Raw genomic sequence first — 19,255 nt, 5'->3', positions numbered from 1 at the left:
GGAAATTTGGACATTAAAACATCTAACTGAAATTTTTTTTTTCTAAAAGTTGGATGCAGTGATAGAATTAAGTTTTTATAATAACCAAGACTATGCGTAATTTGTCACCATAAAATGTAAGGAGCTGGAGCTCTTTATTTTCCCCTGCTCCTTAACTCTTTTTTTTTGCAGTCTGGATTTGACCAAAAAATTCACTTACAATTTAGAATCCACTCTTTTATTAGTAAATTACTTTATTCAGGGCTTTTTTTTCCTATTGAGAACATTGAAAGTCTTTAGCTACAATACTAAAATGCAGGGTGCGGGTAAAAGGTTTGGAATATAAGCGCATTATGCTACATCATATGCATATTTTTACAAAATGGTGGAAGTAGTATTCATTTTTTCAATTTTTCTTTTTCCGTCAATTCTAGTAAAAGAAAATTGCTCATGGAACCTAATCAGGGTTTGTACGCTCTGGGAATTCCGGGAAAATAACACTGTCAAAAATGTCAGGGAAAAGTCAGGGAGTTTTCAAATTTTGTCCTCTAAAAATTTTTTTTCCATTTTTCCCCAAGGAATTAAGTACTATGAGATCTAGTCTTCGTTTTTATTGTGATTTCACGAAAAAAATTGTAAATTTTTATCTAAACCGACGCTGGCACTTAAAAACTGCAATCGAAAAATGAAAGTTTTTTTTCACAACGAAAAATGCGCCAAAAGAGTGAAAATTTTCTTACATGGAGTCAGTGAGGGGAACGCATTTCTTTCTACTGCCTAAAGTTTTAGATGGGTTGCCACAACATTCTGTTCGTTTCAGGGTTCGTACGCTCCGGGAAAACCTGGAATTATCAGGGAAAATGACATAGTCAAAAATGTCAGGGAATTTTCCAAATGTGTCCCCAAAATTTTTCTTTTCCCATTTTTTCACCAGGGAATTTTGTTTTGTGAGATCTAATCTTCATTTTTATCGATGTATTTAAAAAAAATTGTAACAATTTTAAAGCAATGAAAAAAGTGGTGACCCAAAAAATCTTCAGCAGCCGCCATTTTTGGCTCTCAGTAGTTCCCAAGGAAAAAAAAAAATAAGGTGAACAGGAATTATGCACAAACTCAACAGGAGAGAAGACAATTTACTGCTTCGGAAGCACAACCTGTAGATGAGGGGGTCGATCGGGGAAAATCATTTCTGCTGCGTGTGAAACGTAGTCGCCATCTTTGGTCATTCACAAGATGGAAGTAGATACGATCCTAAAATGCCTAAGTTTCTAAAAACAAAGCAGAATTGGATGTTTTCTTTAACTGAAACTGATGAAAATAACAAAAAATGGTCTGCAAATTGTTTTTCTATTATTATTATTATTTAAAACAATTTTCTTCTTAAAACTTAATCTTATCCTCACTGCCTTGGACGTAAATGTGATAAAAACTTTTCAATGAATTGTAGTTTCATGAAGATTTAATTATTTTTTAATTGTCTTCATGCGACAAATTAAAAAAGTCATTTCTTATATTTGGGCATAGCCGCCATATTTGGTCATTTCCAAGATGGAAGTACACAAGACTTTTTAAGTGCCTAAGTTCCCGAAAACGGCATTGGATGTTACTTGCAATGCAAACTATTGAAAACAACACAAATTGTGCCTTTTTTTTCCGGATAATTTGTAATTATCTTCTGGAAAAATGCAAAATTTAATCTCCATAACATTTTTTTGTTTTAATTGATTTAGACTCTTATGTGCTAAATACTGACTATTTTGCTTTTATTGTAGTTTTTTAAGGATTATCAACTATTTATTACTACTTTTATACTACAAATCCAAAAATCTTATTATTTTAAATTTTTCACTTTGTCGCCATATTTGATCGTTTGCACTATGGAAGTAGACTTAAACTTCCAGAAACAGAATTGGATGTTTATATCAATGTGAATTATTGAAAATAACATTAAATGTGCAAAATGTTATGAATTTTTGAAAATTAACTATTACTTTCTGGAAAAGAAAATTCGAAATTTTAATGTAAGCGTCCTTTAATATGTGAAAAAAAAAGATTATTGGTATTGGCCTATGATCGGCGGATGTTGATTTTTGTTACTATGCATTATTACATGGTATGCCGATCGATGCAACAAGTTAATCATATTTATACTGAAATTTAGTTTTGCATTTTGCTCTATATGTTTTGTGTAACCTACTAATAAGAAAATAAAAAGAAGTATTGTAAACCAAAAGCGGATACTAAAAGGTTGCTGCAGAACTACAGCAAAACGCTATAATATTACACGTGACATCAAAGAAATGCTAAAATAAGTTGAAAGTACTCTGTTTTCAACAAATAGTAAACAAATTAAAACAATTTTGAACAAAATGTTTTAAAAAAACTTAAAATTTTGACAGAGAAAACAGAGGGAAAAAAATTCCAAGTTTTTTTTTTCTTTTTAATCTAAGGGGAGAAGTTTCAGTTCTTCTGCATTGCTACTTTATTTAATTTTAATTATTTTTAAAATATTACCATTTAAACTTATTTTGAATGAAGCGAGTAACCTGGAATTTTCTAAAATACAACCTGGAAAAGTCAGGGAACTTTTTTTAACCAAAATTGTATTAACCCTGCTAATGTTTTATTTAACCCATAAGGCGCCAAAGCTGCCATTGCGGGAACATCTACTTCAAAATTTTTTTCTCTGCAGAAATTGGAGTTATTTATAAAAAAATAAATTCCATGTGAATTTTAACAAAATGGAGTATATCATTAAAAAAATTCAGTGGAATTATTGAATTTTATGAATTTTTCTACATTTTTTCAAAAGATGGAACTTTGCTTTTATTATACAGATGTAAAAAACTAAATTAATGGATTCTTAATTTTTTTCAAATGCTCTGCATATTTAAAGAAGATATTTTAACAAATAATACACGAAAAACCTGGAATGAAACTATTAATTTAAAGCAATGCTAGAAGCACTTAAAGTTTTTGTTCCCGGAGTTGGAGCTTTGGCGGGAACCGGTAGCATTTTTCCTCTCTTATGCGCAAGGGCTTACAAAGAAGAAAGGAATTGTGCTAGGCAGAAAGGGGCAACCTATGTCACAAAGCACGTGCGGTCCCCTTTCTGGGTCTTTTGAAAAAGGATTCTTGGAACTTTGTTTTGTGAATAGTGAATGTTTCTACCATTCTCAAGATCGTTTGACCGAGAACAGTATTATATTTTTCCTTCTCTTGCAAATTCAGGGGTCATAGCGCATTTTGATGGTCGAAAAGTAGGATATTTTTGCAAAAATGTAGGAAAAGTAGGACACTTTTACAAAAAAGTAAGAAAATGTAGGACCAGTATTTTAATGCAAAAATAGGAAATTTTCAAAACAATTAAAAAGTAATTGAGCAATATTTCTTCCTTTCATATTTTTAACTTGCCAGTACATATCTTACATGCAAAATATATTTTTAAAAAATGAACAAACAAATCAAATAAAAACATAATTATACTTATACACTTTTTAGGTCAACTCAACTTCTTATGCGAGTTATTAGAAATTGGAAGATTTTTTTTTCTTCGAAGTTTAGATGAAATATCATTCATAAGCATGAAATCAAAAGATGCATACAATACTGATGTAGAAGCAATATTAGATTGTAGACTCCAGAAACTTCAAATTATTAGTAAAATTTACAACTTTTTAGAGCTGTTGGTGCATAAAGCTTTCTTATTTTAATTTTATTATTTTTAAAAGCTACATCTTTAGTTAAATGCCTTATCCTAGAGCTCAGTTACATTTCTTCTAAAATGATTCTTTTAAATGAAAATTTTATTAATTTTAAATTGTAAATTTCCTTTTTTAAATACTAATATGTAAATTTTAACTAAATACTTTTAAAATGCTAGCCAAAAGCACTCAAATAATTTTAAAAAGAAATATAAGAAATACAATAGTTTGTGCACTGTAATAGGAAATTTGAGTTGATTGTTTCAAAGCAGTTTACCTATTACCGGTAGAATTAGATATGAAAAACATAATCATCCAGTATTGCAGGTTGACAGGCAGTATCTTGAACATAATATGAACAAATATGTCAAGTTATATCACTGAGCAAGAATAAATGAAACGGGTACCCCCCTCAAAAGTAAGAGCGCACCACCCTAAATACCAAAAAAATTTTTTTTTATATAGTAAGCCTCCTCCCCCCCAAAAATACCCCTTAACCCCCCCCCCCAAAAAAAAAATCAACGCCGCAATCTACTCCATGAAACCTCTAGGTGGACACCCCGAATAAGAATAAGTAACATACTTATTTAAAGCCAAATGCTATTCTATTTCTCAGAACCTATCCTCCCCCCCTTTTTTTCTCTTTTCTTGGAGACTTTGTTCAATACACTAGTAGCAACATTAAAACATTAAATCAAATATTTTTGTTGCACCACTTCTAGAAAAATCCTTTAAGTCAACAAGAATTTTTTCACTCAGGAATTAGTTCAAAAACGTGTGGGTCATTGGATGTAAAACGAACACAATTTTCTACTAAAATTTATGTTATCATTTAGGATTTCAATGAAATTGGTGCAGAGGGGTGACACATTCATAAAAAGCTTTTTTTTTTTTACATTTAAATATGAACCCCATTATGATACATGCCATTTCAATTCATACATTTTTTGTTTTAAACTTTCTGAAGAGATGCATTTTGGAAAAAGAAGACTTTTTTTTTAAATTTTAATTTCATAAACAGTTTGGATACTGAGCCTTCAAATTTTATTGATGTTTTTTTGGATTTCTACATTGCTATGGATGAATACTTTGGATGAATAGATGAATACTTACAAAATGGATGAATACTTTGAAATGTTTTTAAAGACTTTTATGTGTTATCGATATCACCCTTTATGTTAAATTTAATCACAATCTACTATTGTGCAGCCAAGCCAAGAGTGCCCCAGTGGGAGGTTGATGTGATCTTCCAAAAATGTCTTTATTCGGCGAATCTTGTTTAACGATTCCGGAAATTTGGGACAAAACTGCAATTCTTTTCTACGCAACTGTCTCTTTTTAACACACTTTTATTAGCTTCATATGTATGTATCTTGTAACGGAATCTTGCAACTCAAATTTCACCCACTTCCTGCCACCGGATTCCTCTGAAATTTGGCACGCGATCTCAGAACAGACAATGCAATATTCTATAATGAAGTTAATTAATTAACTATTAATTGTTAGTTTAAAAAATTTTAATCAATACTTTGTCATAAATCCAACAGTGTGAAGAAAAATTTTAAATGCTCGCAAAAATAATTTAAAATAGCTATAAAAAAACCTTCGACTTTTCTGCATCCGACAATGTTTGTTTCAACGTTTCAAGATAATTAGAACATGAGTTACAATTGTTTTTAACTAATTTCATGCCAAAATTTAGGTCAGCCTTCAATTGGCAATTCATTTTTGATCAGGTCATTGTTGAACAAGGCTTTTATAAAATGTATCTCAAATTTTCAAAGTAATATAAATATAATACCTGCACACATACATTGATGACTGAGATGGATTAGCTGGATTAGACAATTACTCGACAGGCAATTTAACGGCGTAGTTGAATGTTTTTAGAGCTCGGCTATTACACTTTAAGGAGTATAATTATTCTTTTTGGAGTTCGAGAGACCACGTTTTGAATGCTGCCGGAGGCCTATTGTCGCTTTTTTGGGGCCAAATTCCATGAATATAAAAGATTTTGAATTATGTTGAAATGAATATTTTTTGGTTAAACAAGTTGAACTAAACAGAGAAAAAGAAAAATAAATAAAAGTAAAATAATAGTTTTCAAAACTAAAAAAAAAAGCTTTTGCAGCAAATGAACTGAAAAGTAAAAAATTAACTTTGAATGATAAGGTTCATTTTGCTACAAGAGTGTTTTTTTTTTTTTTTTTTTAGCTTTTTAAACTATTATTTTATTATAAGTTATATTTATGTGTTTATATGTACTACTATATCTAAAGACCTATCTACTTCAGTACTTTCTATGCAACAAAATATTTTAGGTAAGAAATAACATGATATTTTTAATTTAAAACTTTTTCACTTTAAAAAGAAAGTTTTACTTCTCCGATTTAAGTAAACTTCATTCTATCAGACTGAAAATGATATCTATTTTACAAAACTCTTGAATTTTAAAAAAATGGGACAGAAACAAAAAAAAAGGGGGGGTTGGGGAGGATTCAGTTTTTTTGACTATAGTTCAAATTGAAATTCAAATACAATAACTACGTTACATACCAGCAAAAAAAAAAAAAAGAATAACATACATAATCAAGTGTAATTACCAAAAGTTTCTTTTTACATTGATGGATTTTTTTATACTTTTTTAAAACTAAAGTTGTTTCTTAATACAAGCAGTAGAATTCAAAAGAAATTGCAAGCATGTATAACTTTGTGAAATAAATTCAATATTAAATACGAACACTTTACAATCAAAAAATTTTCATTTTCTGAATGCAAATTTCTTGAAATCTCATCAATTTCAAAGTCTTCTGAAGGAATTTCAAGCTAAATTCTAAAGGAAAATCAAGCTAAAAAGTAGGAGAAGTAAGAATTTTTTGCTGAAAAGTAGGAATTTTTGCTGAAAAGTAGGACAATTCCTACTTACGTAGGAAAAGTAGGATGAAAATGAGCTCTGCAAATTTTTCCTTTTGCCAGAATTAGCTTTCAAATTTTGAGATGTTTATCTATATGAAAAACAATGCCTGTTAAATTTTTAACAGTGCAGCAAGCTTTGGAGTATTTTAATACCCTAGATTCTGTTGAGTATTCAGATGAAGGTAGTATTGTATGTTTGCCCCCTGGCCTTGTGACAGATGAAGGGGATGTAGCTGAAAATGAAATAATTCTAAATATGGATTTTCCTAAAGACGTTTGTGGAGATGTAGAAGTAACAGTTAAAAAAAAATTGAGAAGAAAAAAAACGGGCCCTAAATTCTAAAAAAAGAAAGATAACTTTACTAGCAGAAACAGAACGCAATGTAGACGGAGCAAAGTCGAGCTGTAATTTTAATGATGCCGCAGATAATGATATCATGCTTAATGTGGACACTCCAATACAAGGAGAAGCTGAAGTTTCTATTAAGAAGGCTCAAAAAAGAAAATTAATATTTTCCTTAAAACCACAGAAAAAAAAAATCCATGAAAGCAAAAAATGCAATGAAAAGAATGATAAATTGAGTGAAAATGTCAGAGTGAAAAAAAGTCAAAAGAAACCATTTGTGATCCAAAGTGGAAAGCTTCAAATCTCTTGCCTATTAATTTTGAAAATATCTCCAAATTGGAAGAAACTTTTCTTGAAATTGCCACTAAGGCGCCATATGAACTTTCTATGATGTTTTTTGATGAGCAAATAATGAAACATTTGATAGAGGAAACACAGCGGTATACTTCACAGAAGAACTCTACCGGTTTCACGTTATCGGAAAATGACACGAGGAAGTTTCTTGCCATCATACTCTTTAGCGGCTATCATTCCTTACCGCAAGAGGACTTATACTGGAGCAATTCTGAAGATTGCAGTATACCATTTGTTCAGTCGGCAATGAGTCGACAGCGGTTCAGGGATATTAAAAAGTTTCTTCACCTGTACAATAATCATATTATAGACAAAACTGACAAGTTGGGAAAAGTCAGGGGTTTCCTTGACATGTTCTGCAAAAAACTGCAGCAATTTGGAGCTTTTTCGGAAAATTTAAGTGTGGATGAGGAGATGATACCCTACACTGGCCATCATTCAGCGAAAATGCACATGTGGGGTAAACCAATAAAATTTGGATACAAGCTGTGGGTTTTGGCGACCGCAGAAGGTTATCCACTAAACTTACAAGTTTATGTTGGAAAAAACATAGCAAAGAAGGACAGTAGACCTCTGGGAACAAGAGTTGTTTTAGATTTAATTCACTGTATCGAAAATCCTCAAAAGCATGCAATTTATATGGACATTTTTTTTACTTCCATAGAATTGCTGGAAGAAATAAAAAATCGAGAGTTTCGCGCTACACGAACTATAAGAGAAAATAGACTAAAAGACTGCCCTCTCACTAAAAGTACTTTACTAGTAAAAACTGAAAGAGGGTGTTTCGAATCCATACAAACTAAGAACTTATGCTTAGCATCAAATTTTGAGACAGAAGCTTCTTTAGGAACAGCCAAAAGATGGTATGCTGAAGAAAAAAAGAGAAAAGATTTGCCTCAACCACATTTAATTTCCTCATATAACAAATATATGGGTGGTATGGATCTCTTAGATCGATTTCTAAGCACGTACAGACCTCGTATAAAAGGGAAAAAATGGTGGTGGCCTTTTTTTACAAATACATTGAACATGGCTGTTTTAGCAGCCTGGAGGATTCACAGAGAGCTCAAGGGCGAAATGAAACAACTAACATTTTTAAGGGATGTAACTACAGCCTTAATGAAAAGTTCAAAAGAAGATTTCGTAAATCCCCAGTCAGGGCCTTGCGGACCAGTGAACTCTTCTGTACGTTTTGATGGAGTAAACCATTTTATTATAAGTGCGGAAAAACAATCTCCATGTAAATACTGTAAAAAGAACACTCGAACCAAGAGTAAAAAATGCGATGTAATGCTGCATCAAAATTGTACTACATATTTTCATAAAAGGAATTGAAGATTGATAAAATGGGCAAGTTCTTTTTTCTTTATAAGTTTGTTTACTTTTAGTGCTTCTCTTTTCGTGCGAAATGAAATATAGCTCCCATTTTGGAATAGAATAAGCACAGATACACATATGTACGTAATTTTTGCGATGGATTTACATGTTTCTTCATAAAAGAACAAGAATATAATGTTTCAGACGCGGCTCTTTTAAAACGCGATCGGAAAAAGAAGTACTAACGAAACCGAACGCGGAAGAAATGCTGTTGAGACAGCGGATGTTTTCCCTTCAAAAGCGCCAAAGCTCCCACTACGGGAAGTCGATAATTTCTAAACAATTGCAGTTTTTTTTAAAAATTCAACTGCACTGTACAATAAATATATACCTTTTATGAAAGTAGTAATTTTTTTCTAGATTTTTTATGTAGTTTAGATAGTGGCGTTTAATGGGTTAATAAAAATGCTTGAAAAAAACATTTTTGTTTAAATCCATGTACATTATTTTTTTTTAATTTCCCCTTTTATAATAAAAATTGCAAATTAGAATCTGAAGTGTACACAAATATTTAGTAAAATTGCTGAAACCAGAGCTGGAACTATAGCACCTAGGAGCACAGCTGGAGCATCAAAAATTTTTTTGGCTTAGAATCCTTTCTAAAACAAAAAGATTTAGATGTTTATCAACCACAAGGAAATTTTTTTTGAAAAAACGTACCCTATGCTTTTATCTTGGAAGGATGACTCCTATATATATATCAAAAAGTTCAACTTTATTTTTCAAAATAGCATTGAATAAGACTTCTCACTTTTTGGAATGATGTACAGTATAACTTCGATTTAAGGATTTCCTTAATTTAATGATACATTTCCCTGGTTCAGATTTAACTGCATTGAATGTATATGCTCCTAGATTTAACAATAACTTATTACAGTCTCTTGACAATTGTTAAATCGGGGTTATACTGCACTAACAAGACACTCAAAAAGTGCAAGAAATTAGGATATATTGAATCATTTTGAATATTCCTCACACAAAAACAGGTTTTCCAAAAAAGCCAGCTTTTAAACGTTATGGAATACTTTTCTTGGATTATGCACAATGATGCACTTACATTATGTCAATATCATTCACTCAAAACGAATAGGACAGTAAAAAAAGGCCTGTTTATTCAGATCATGCCTGAAAGAGACTTTGCATCAATACATGTGTTGACTGACTGGAAGCAGTACAATATGTGAGAGGCCTGGAAAGGAAAAATTGTAAAAATTCCTTAGTTGAGGAATGAAAGTATGGCATTTTCACAGAATGAGACAGAATCAAAAGAGCACCAGTAATGTCAATTTTCTTCCCCTTTTTTCTATCTTCTCCTTTGATGAGTCCAAGGTAAACAAGGAAATTATTATTGAACTGAGAGATATCGTCTGAACAAATTTCAAAGGCTTTGGACAAAACATCATCAGCATATTTGCAAGCCGCGGATTTTGCTTTTTCATTTTCTGGTTTCACAGCCATGCTTATCTTTAGAAATAAATCAAAACAATCGCTTACACTCGGGTTTTCAGGAAGAGCACTTAAGATATTTTCATTTGTTTTGTGTAAGTTAATAAGAGATTCAGGAGTGGGATTTGAATAATAATCTTTTGGGCTTGTTTTGAACATAGGGCTACGGTGTGGAGATTTTTTCTGGTTGATGTCTTCATCTGATTTGATATCAATTTCATCTTGTGAATCTGTGTCAACATCATCATCCTCGTCATCCTCCTCCTCATCTTCACAATTTTCTTCATCACCTTCGTCATCATCATTTTCATCATCATCATCGTCTTCTTCTGCATGAAAACAAAATTAAAAAATGAGTATAAGGAAATATTTTCTGTTCCTAATAGGCCATGAATCATAACATATACATACAATAACATTATAATGTGAAAATAAATGAGCCTTAAATCCAGGGATGAAAACAGCCCAAAGTCAAAAAAGAAGAAAAATTGCACGGCATAAAATTTGGATTTTTTAAAAAATGTTACGCGAAACTATACATATATATAATATTACGCTGTCTTTTAAATATTAATAGAAAAAAATTGTTTTATTCTTTTTTACTTGTAGAAATGCTAGTATATAAAAAAAGCTTGCATTTATTTACGATTTTAACATATTTAAATTTTTTTCATTTTCAATCTCCCACAGCCCGCAAATTAGCTGAAATTAAAACTTTATAATGTGACGTCAAATGCTTTAAAACTTCCATCTATATATATAATTCTCTTACGTGCCGGCAAATGAAGGGGTGAATTTCTAAACCTCTGTTGGCAACACTTCGCCGATAAATCATGTAAACAAACTTCTACGTTGTTTTGAAATCTTGAATCACAGAATACTCAACGAACTTTTTTTTTTTTGAGATGAGTTTGAGTCGGGCTGTGGCCCATTTCAACCTTAATCAGCAAAGAAAAGCTCAAAGAAGGCAGGAAACCGTTCTTGAATCCAATTTAAGACGAGCCATTTCCAGAGTTGTATTCTCTGATTCGCTGCCGATAATTTTTAGCGACTGGGGAATTTTCAGTCAGCAGTTCCTTCAACAGATCAGGTGCGTCACACAATGCCGGTAACCGCACCTTTCCGTCATGGCAACATTTAGTATATTTATTTGCAGTATTACGCTCTTTCTGCCAATAAAGAGCACCACAAAATTCGCATTCTTCACACATTGCTCCACAATCATGTTCATCGGCAATGTTGTTTTGAACGCGTAGGCGCTTTGAGCGTCGTCTATTCTCTGCTTCAGTACGACAGTTCAGTTCAAAATGAATAACCGAGAAAGAATTTACTTTATTCCTTTTATTCTCAGCTGAAAGGTTTCGCCAAATTTGTTTAGGGTTATAGTAGTTTTAGTATTGTGCAAGCAAAGTAGCCTTGGCGAGTTTTCGCGTTTTTAGTTAAACCATTTTTTGTTCGTGACGTGGCAAGGATTCAGAATAACAACAAGAAGGACAAACGTTTGAGAAAATATGTTTGGTGCTCTCTGAGCCTGTTTTTAGTCATGGCCAGCTCTATGTGGCATTATCAAGAACAAGATCTTTTGAAGCAGTGTCAGTTGTGGCTCCCAAACGGGACATTTTTAATTGTGTATATGAGGAAGTTTTCTCAGATTAGAATATATAAGAGTGTAAATATGTAAATATATATAAGAGTGTAAATAATGTAAATACATCCCTCGGGGGAGCCTGTAACCCCTAGAGGGCGCGTCCCCAGGTGGCGGATAGGGGAATGCCTTCATTGGTTTTCCAATGGGTGGTAGAAGGGAAATAAAATACCTTCCGCGGACCAACAGGTAGAAGTGCAATCTCTCCAAAGCAATGACAGACACTTTTGTATCTATAATGGTAAAGTTGTGCACATTGCCAAGGCAGTCATCTTACATACAGCAAAGTTAAACTGTCGAAAATCTGGCTAAAGCAGACAAATTAACATTATGAACGTAATTTTCATATTGGTTAAATGGATGGTGACCTAAATGCAATTACCAACTTTAATTTTTACGGAAAATTTTAGCTAGGCTAATGTATTGGCATACAGCGAGCGAGCGAAGCGAGCATGGATCGCGAAGCGATCCACAGGGAACTGCGTAAGCAGTTCCGGGGGTTGGCGAGTGATAGCGAGCAGGGGGCGATAGCCCCCTAGTATAATTAAACACTCAATCCCAGCTGAATCATTAGACACCATAATTACAAAATGACATTATCAGTGTTGTCAACCTTGGAGAAACAATTTAAGAAGCACCCGTGGTAATTTTGAGAAGCATTTTGAAGTTTTGTAGAGCAGCTGGGTATATTGTATAAAAATTAATAATAATTAAAAAAAAATTAAAACCAATCTAAAATTTGAATAAGAAATAAACAACGTCAGAAAAGCAAAAACTTGCAGATTGCTGCAGACACGTGTTTTGGCGTTACAGAGATGTCTTTTCATCCATAAGCTCATTACTTTTTGCATTGAAATAGGCGTTCCCTGTAACGCCGAAACACGTGTCACAGTAATCTGTGAATTTGGGATTTTTTTACGTTGTTTATTTCTTATTCTACTGCTCAGCACGAAGGTATTTATTTATCCAATCTAAAATTGTTTCTGAGCTTTGATGGTCATTTTAAGCATTAGCATAAAAATAATTACTTTAAAATTAATAAAACAGCTTTAAACACTATGTCATGCTTCGAGAGAATATGCATCTTTAGTTTTCTATATTTACATGCATATCATAATAAAATAGCACAATATAACTAAAATAAATTAGAATTCAGTAAAATCTTCAAGAGCTATATTTCTGTTAAGTATTAAAACTAAATCTGACAAATGATGTTCGCTTGAATGAGCTTGGTAGTCTTCAGGAAATATATAAGAAGGGTTGCAAATAAGTCTACAAAAAGGTATTAATGTCTTAAGCAGTAGAATGGTATAGAGGATAAAAATGAGAGAGTGTTAAAGAAGCGAATGCAATTCGGATTTCAAAAGCTACATCTAACGATTGCACCATCACTCTCCAGCATTTCCCCACCAACAGCAAGTTACTTCCTTAAGGTCGGGGAAGAAAGGAGGTGAGGGGGTAATTGCGCAATCGAACGTTTGAAAGTGACTGTGAAATGGGTGTGGTAAAACAATAAGCATACAAGTCTTCAGCATAAAATAAAATACAAGAAGGGATGAAAATTATAGTGTACAAAACGTTGTAAAGCTCTGAGTGGTAGGATGGCATAGTAGACAGAAATGAGCGAGTGTTATGGAAGTGGATGCAATCGGATTTCAAAAATGCGTAAACACTGACGATTGCTATGTCATTCTCATGCCTTTCTCTCTCCCCACTCAGGAAACTAAGTTCCTCTCTTCTTTCTACCTTAGAAAGAATAAGTGAGTCAGCAAAAATTGTGGAGGGGGGGGGGGGAGAGATCGATCGCTAGAAAACCCTCGGTCAGGAAATGTTAAAAATCCAAAGAAGAGAAAATCGCAAATTCGCCAAAAATTTTCATCCCTGGTACCGACGACGTAACCGATACTGTGCTGTTGCCGTTATTGTTTAACACTGATATTTTGTAATAGTTTAGCCAACAGTTGATATCTTCCCATATCATTTCACGTCGTCTCACCGATGATGTGCCCGATATATGCCGTCTTTGAAAATTGGTTTTTAAAACCTAAAAATCGCAGAAATAAAAAAAAAAATACAAAAAGGGGAAAATCGCTGATCCGCGGAAGATTTTCACCCTGCAAATCACATTACAATAGAGTTATATGCTACACAAAATATATAAAAACGAAAAGAAAAAAAAACGCACACTTTGTTTTGAAAAAATCTGATCTTCGGTTATTAATTTACGAATATAATTATATTAATTTAAAGGCAACTAAACTAATATTTAATATTAGTTTAGATAGTTAATATTTCAAACTTTACAAAACCATTATATATTTTTTTTTGTATGAGAATAAGAATAGCTTCATTAATGCAACAATAAGAACGATAAATTGTAATACACTTTTGTCTGCATCTTTCGCGTAATTTTAATTGTTGTTGAATGATCAGAAATAACATTTCACGGACCTAAAACCTTTTTAACTGCCATCTTATGCTTGTTAACAAATAAAATATTATTAATTAATTCAGGAAAGGATTTAAAAAAAACTTTGAACTTTGCTTTACAATAATTAGGAAATTGGAATGGTCGTCCAGTTTTTGCGTGTGTAATTTTGTTTCTGTGGGGAATATTGCCAGATTGCTTCCTCGTCAAGTATGGGGAGGGATCGGAATTCATAAGAAAGATACAGAAGAAAGTTTTGTGATGGCCACACATATATATAAGAAAAAATAATGAACAGAATCGACAGAATTAGGCTGATCCGTGAGAACTTTAGTAGATATTAATTTGGAGTTTAGATGATAGATCTACATTAAAGGTATTAGTATGGGAATAAAATGTTGCATCTAATTTGATCAATGACACAAGCAGTTCTACACAATATAACAAATAACCTTTTTTTAATGAAAAAAATAACAATCTAATTTATTTCTAACTAAATTAGGAAAAATATTTACCTTCATCTTCACTTAAAGTACCAAGTGCAGACTCTTTGCCTATTGCAGCCATTTTAGATGAAATTTCTTCACATCCACATATTCCAAATTGATTGCCATTTAAAACTAACGTTCCCAAATTTTCTTTGTTTCCAACAGCATCAATAATGGCCTTTGCTCCTTCCGTTTTTATTTCGTTAAAGCCTAAGTACAATTCTCTTAAATCTGGACAGCTGTCTTTTAGGGCAGCTGCTAACGAAAAGGCTCCTCCATTACGAATGATGCAGTCTCCAAAATTTAACATTTGGATTTTGTGTAATGATGATAGACAACTTGCAATGAATCTTGCACCCTTTTCAGTGAGGCTGTTATCTTCCAAGTTGATGACCCGCAAATTTGGATTTGAAGAAAATGCTTCTGCAAGTTCTTTTACACCGGGAAAGTATATTCCATTTTGTGGCAAGGCAACAGATTCTAAAGAACCTAGCTGCTTTAAAAATTTAGAAATGGCTGTAGCACCTTCATTTTCAAGTCGATTTCTACCGCAGACAAAAGTTTTCAATGCTAAAGGAGATCCATCTCTGCGACTGTTCTCAATGCTATTACACATAGCCTTTGATAACATTTTAGCTCCTGATATTCCCAATCCATTGTTGTTCAGCAACAATTTTTGCAATGTATAACAGCAAGGCGATTCCAATAGTTTAACGAGTCCAACCAATCCACGAGGCCCGAAGGCATTGTCACTCAGGTCTAATTCTACTAACCTAGCTTGTGATGTCATAAGTCCATTACTGAGGTACTCCAAAGCTTTGGGAATTTCATCTTTATCACGTCCCGTAAACATGTCTTTCCATAATGCTTTTCGAAATTTAGGTTGGGTTTCCAGAGCCTTTGCTATTGCCTTGGCAGCATCAACTCCAACTGTGTTACCTTCTAGCTTAAATGTTGTCATACCAGGACAATCATTTAAAGCGTCAATAATTTCCTTTGCATCTGCTTCGGTATCCAATTTTAAGCCGCGGCTAGCAAATATAACAGACTTTTCTTCTTTCTCATCTTCCACAGTTGCAGAAGCCAACTGTTCGATTAAATTATCAATTCCACTCATATTTGAAACTTTAGAAATATTTAAAATTTAATAAAAACAACGGCGTTTTAACAACATGTAGAGCAAAACCGTTAAGGTCGCCGTTCCGAACTTGCATTGCCATTTCTAAACATAATAATAGTAACTTATTGAAAAACATTTGTGTTTTTCTTAATTCGCTTTCAAACTTTTCTTTTTGTAGTTTTTAAGTTTCATAATATTTATCCTAAAACTTATGTGTCACCTAGAATAGTTTATTTCTGCAATCATAGCTAAAGAAAAAAAAAAGTAGTGACAACTGTGGCCGTGTTTACATTAGTCTAGTGCAGTTTCGTTTTGTAAACATGTCAATTTTTTGCATGCTGCAAAAAATATATGCATTTAGTTAGCTGTGAACTGAAAATATCTATTCAATTTTCTGACAGTTGTTAAACTTCGTTCGAACAATTCAGTTCTGTTTGTAAAAAATCAAAGGTTGTCTCGATGAATTTTTAAACCCTTTCAGAGACTTAATAAATGTTGGTAACAAATGATGTCGGTTAAAGATCTGAGCCGTCCTTAGGAATCAGTATTCCCTCTAACAGCTTTGCTTTATTTTTGTTTTTTAAATTTATTTTTTGTCGAAGATCCTTTTTAATACAATAAATGTACATAAGTACGAAGTTCGGTGCAGCGTTTGAAGAAAAGTAGTTACTTTTTGGGTTGGTTGAATTATGTTGTTTTTTTAAAGCACATTGATATGGAGAAGTGGTCAGTAGTAAGTATTGATTTCTTACCAATGGTGTAAATAATGGATGAAGCTCAAAATTTCCGTAAAATTAATTAATGTGTCAGACCCTGCTGTTTTTAAAAGACTTCTATTTTAATGAATTAAATATTAATGAATAACCAGTTTTATAAAATTATTTTAGACGTGATTTTTGAAGAAAAAAATGTATCCACTAAAGAGAGTAGTACAAAGGTTAATTGCATTTTAATGTCATATTAAAACTGTATACGTAATATATTTCTTAGTAACTTTCCATTTGTATTCATTGTTCTAAGAGAATTGAAAATAATGTTACAACAAAAAAGTAGGTGCTGCAGCTAGAGGTGAGGGTTGCTGCAATGTGTGCATGTCATCCATTAGTAAATGCAGGGGGTTGTAAAATAACTTGGAGGTATTTGAATAACTTGAAGTCCTCTAGCGAGTGAAGTAATGGATGAAACCTTACTAATTTTCATGGGCATACATGATAGACTACAAGATTTTTATTTCTACAACACACTCACAAAAATAGTGTACCAATTTGCTGTGAATGCAGAATATTGAAATGCCAAACAATATAATGCACATCAATTTTATTAACTACAAATGACTGTTACTTAAAAAGCTGGTTCAATGAAGCCACTGTTGAATCTCAGTTTCTGAAAAAGGAAAAGTAGGGTAACACCCCCAGTAATTGGCACGGCACCAGTGATGGGCACTTCCAACAAAAATGTCCTGAAAAAAGACTCGTATAAAAGACTCATTTTTTTCAAAATATAAGCCCTAAAAATGCAGCTAGGCTGTCCGGTCAGTCCAAGTGAGGGGGGGGGGGACTGGATTCACACCTTTAGTTAGGAAAAATTACTACTTTAGTAGGGTCATGGCACTTGGAATAGCTTACTGGAAGATGTAGTAATGAGCAAGGGGGTGGATAGTTCTTCAAGAGGGCCATTGATTTTCATTAGGACCTAATAAACTGACTAGGAACAGCTAAGTTGGGCCCAGAGCCTATTGCTGGTTGTCACATTTGTATTTGGCTTAAGCACACATAGATAAGTCGATTTTAGCCTTTTGAAACTTTTCATATTGTACAAGTGTTGAGGCTTTTCTTCATTCACATCATCAGCTCAAAAAGTATTTTTCACTATACATACATTTCGCTCCCCTTATTAATAATATTTTTAGTAGATTTGTAAACTATATATCTGAAAGTTACTTTTAAATGTGACTAATTTTCTCCCTCTAGGTTGGCTTGCTTCTATGTGGCTTTTGCCTGGTTGCTCATATCCTTGGCTATTTTATTCCAACTGTGAAGTTTATTTATTATTTCTGCTATTATTCTGGAAAATCATTATTATATTTAACTGCAATAACAGTTGCTATCCTTGCAAGTTTAGACTCGCAAACATACATTCCAAGAAGGTTAAAGTTGGAACCTGTCAAAAACATCGTAAAGAAAACAAAAGTAAGTAATGCATCTAATGAAACCTCTCTAAAGTATCTATGGTACCCCTACTTTGAGCAAGCAATCTTTACTAATAATAAAACTGAAAGTCTGTCTGGATGTCTGTGACGCGCATAGCGACTAAACCGTTCGGCGGATTTTCATGAAATTTGGTACAAAATTAGTTTGTAGCATGGGGATGTGCACCTAGAAGCAATTTTTCAAAAATTCGATTTTGTTCTTTTTCTATTCCAATTTTAAGACATTTTTACTGAGCAAATTATCACAAAGTGGAATAATAAATTACAAAATTATCATAACGTGGAACAGTAACATGGGCGAGCCATTTAACATAGCAAATTACTGAGAAATTCATCATCCATTATTTAAATATACTGGCGAATCAATTCATTTTTACTACGGGATTAATTTAATTTTTTACTACGGGCAAAGCCGTGCAAGTACCACTAGTCCTAAATAAAATTGATAGCCTGCTGTAAGTCAAATCCCAAACTATGAAAAAAAAAAAAATAAAATAAAATAAATAAAAAATAAAATAAAGAACCTTTCCCACATTTTCTGAAAATAAACTTCTAAAAAAGAAGGAAAAGGAAATATAATTGATATATTTGCAATTAGAAATGTCAAATATTTATACTCTCCTACTAAAAGGTTTAAATTTTTGTAGTGGGTTCATTTTTGCAATTAGGATTTTTATTAATTGTTGCTGACTTTTTTCAGTAATTTTGTTGAAAGCAAGAGCTAATTTCTGCTCAATAAACTGTTCTGAAAATTTGCAAAAGGAGTAATGAATGGAGTATGCGTAAATAATCTTATTTTCCAGAAATTCAAAACTTTTTCCAAAAATTATAAAGTTGGGAGCCGTACTTTTAAAGCTGCACTTTTTAAATTTGGATTCACATTTATTATTTTATAAAGAATTTTGGTCAAGAGATATTTTATTAAAATGTACTTGAATGTAGATGTTTTGCCATTGCAATGATTGTAAGATAGTATATAATATAAAGCAAAACATTGTTTTCCTTTGATTTTGATAGGAACATCTTTCTGACCTGAAGTATTCTCCTGGAAAAGTTAAAAATACACCTTTAGTATCTCGAAATGTTGATGATGTTATTGATGAGTTAATTACCTTACTTCTTCGGGATTACATCACATCTTGGCATGGATTTTTGGTGCAACATCCAAGTCTTTTTTCAAAACGGCTAAAGTAAATATCCCCTTTTATAAAAAGTAATCTTTGTATATTTTGCATTAGAATTT

The 19,255-nt window shown here is 32.5% G+C and overlaps 3 protein-coding genes across 3 annotated transcripts in view; 2 read left to right on the top strand and 1 right to left on the bottom strand.

Annotated features, from left to right (window-relative positions):
* The first annotated feature begins 6,702 nt into the window (after nucleotides 1-6,702).
* Nucleotides 6,703-8,634, top strand: LOC129230275 (piggyBac transposable element-derived protein 3-like). Its single transcript, XM_054864675.1, has 2 exons — nucleotides 6,703-6,891; nucleotides 7,195-8,634. The coding sequence occupies exons 1-2, from the start codon at nucleotides 6,703-6,705 to the stop codon at nucleotides 8,632-8,634; spliced, it is 1,629 nt and encodes a 542-aa protein (XP_054720650.1).
* A 738-nt stretch (nucleotides 8,635-9,372) lies between these two features.
* On the bottom strand, nucleotides 9,373-15,862 carry LOC129229644 (ran GTPase-activating protein 1-like). Its single transcript, XM_054863997.1, has 2 exons — nucleotides 14,711-15,862; nucleotides 9,373-10,451 (listed from the first exon to the last, which is right to left on the bottom strand). The coding sequence occupies exons 1-2, from the start codon at nucleotides 15,798-15,800 to the stop codon at nucleotides 9,796-9,798; spliced, it is 1,746 nt and encodes a 581-aa protein (XP_054719972.1). The 5' UTR covers nucleotides 15,801-15,862; the 3' UTR covers nucleotides 9,373-9,795.
* A 234-nt stretch (nucleotides 15,863-16,096) lies between these two features.
* Nucleotides 16,097-19,255, top strand: part of LOC129229549 (sorting nexin-25-like) — a 37,244-nt gene continuing 34,085 nt past the window's right edge. The window contains exons 1-3 of the mRNA XM_054863872.1: nucleotides 16,097-16,536; nucleotides 17,774-17,992; nucleotides 19,030-19,202. Of these exons, the coding sequence (XP_054719847.1) occupies nucleotides 16,519-16,536; nucleotides 17,774-17,992; nucleotides 19,030-19,202 (410 nt within the window). The 5' untranslated portion in view covers nucleotides 16,097-16,518. The remainder of the gene's footprint in view (nucleotides 16,537-17,773; nucleotides 17,993-19,029; nucleotides 19,203-19,255) is intronic.

This window comes from Uloborus diversus, chromosome 9, assembly GCF_026930045.1.
Source record: "Uloborus diversus isolate 005 chromosome 9, Udiv.v.3.1, whole genome shotgun sequence".
NCBI classification, from domain to species: domain Eukaryota; kingdom Metazoa; phylum Arthropoda; class Arachnida; order Araneae; family Uloboridae; genus Uloborus; species Uloborus diversus.
Note: the sequence above shows the minus strand (reverse complement) of the source record. Positions and strands in the feature narration are given on the sequence as shown.

Coding starts and splice junctions, on each gene's coding strand:
- LOC129230275 (XM_054864675.1), top strand. CDS start 6,703: ATGCCTGTTAAATTTTTAACAGTGCAGCAAGCTTTGGAGTATTTTAAT. Junction 6,892..7,194: donor ACGTTTGTGGAGATGTAGAA/GTAACAGTTAAA, acceptor TGAAAATGTCAG/AGTGAAAAAAAGTCAAAAGA.
- LOC129229644 (XM_054863997.1), bottom strand. CDS start 15,800: ATGAGTGGAATTGATAATTTAATCGAACAGTTGGCTTCTGCAACTGTG. Junction 10,452..14,710: donor TACTTTAAGTGAAGATGAAG/GTAAATATTTTT, acceptor GTTTTCATGCAG/AAGAAGACGATGATGATGAT.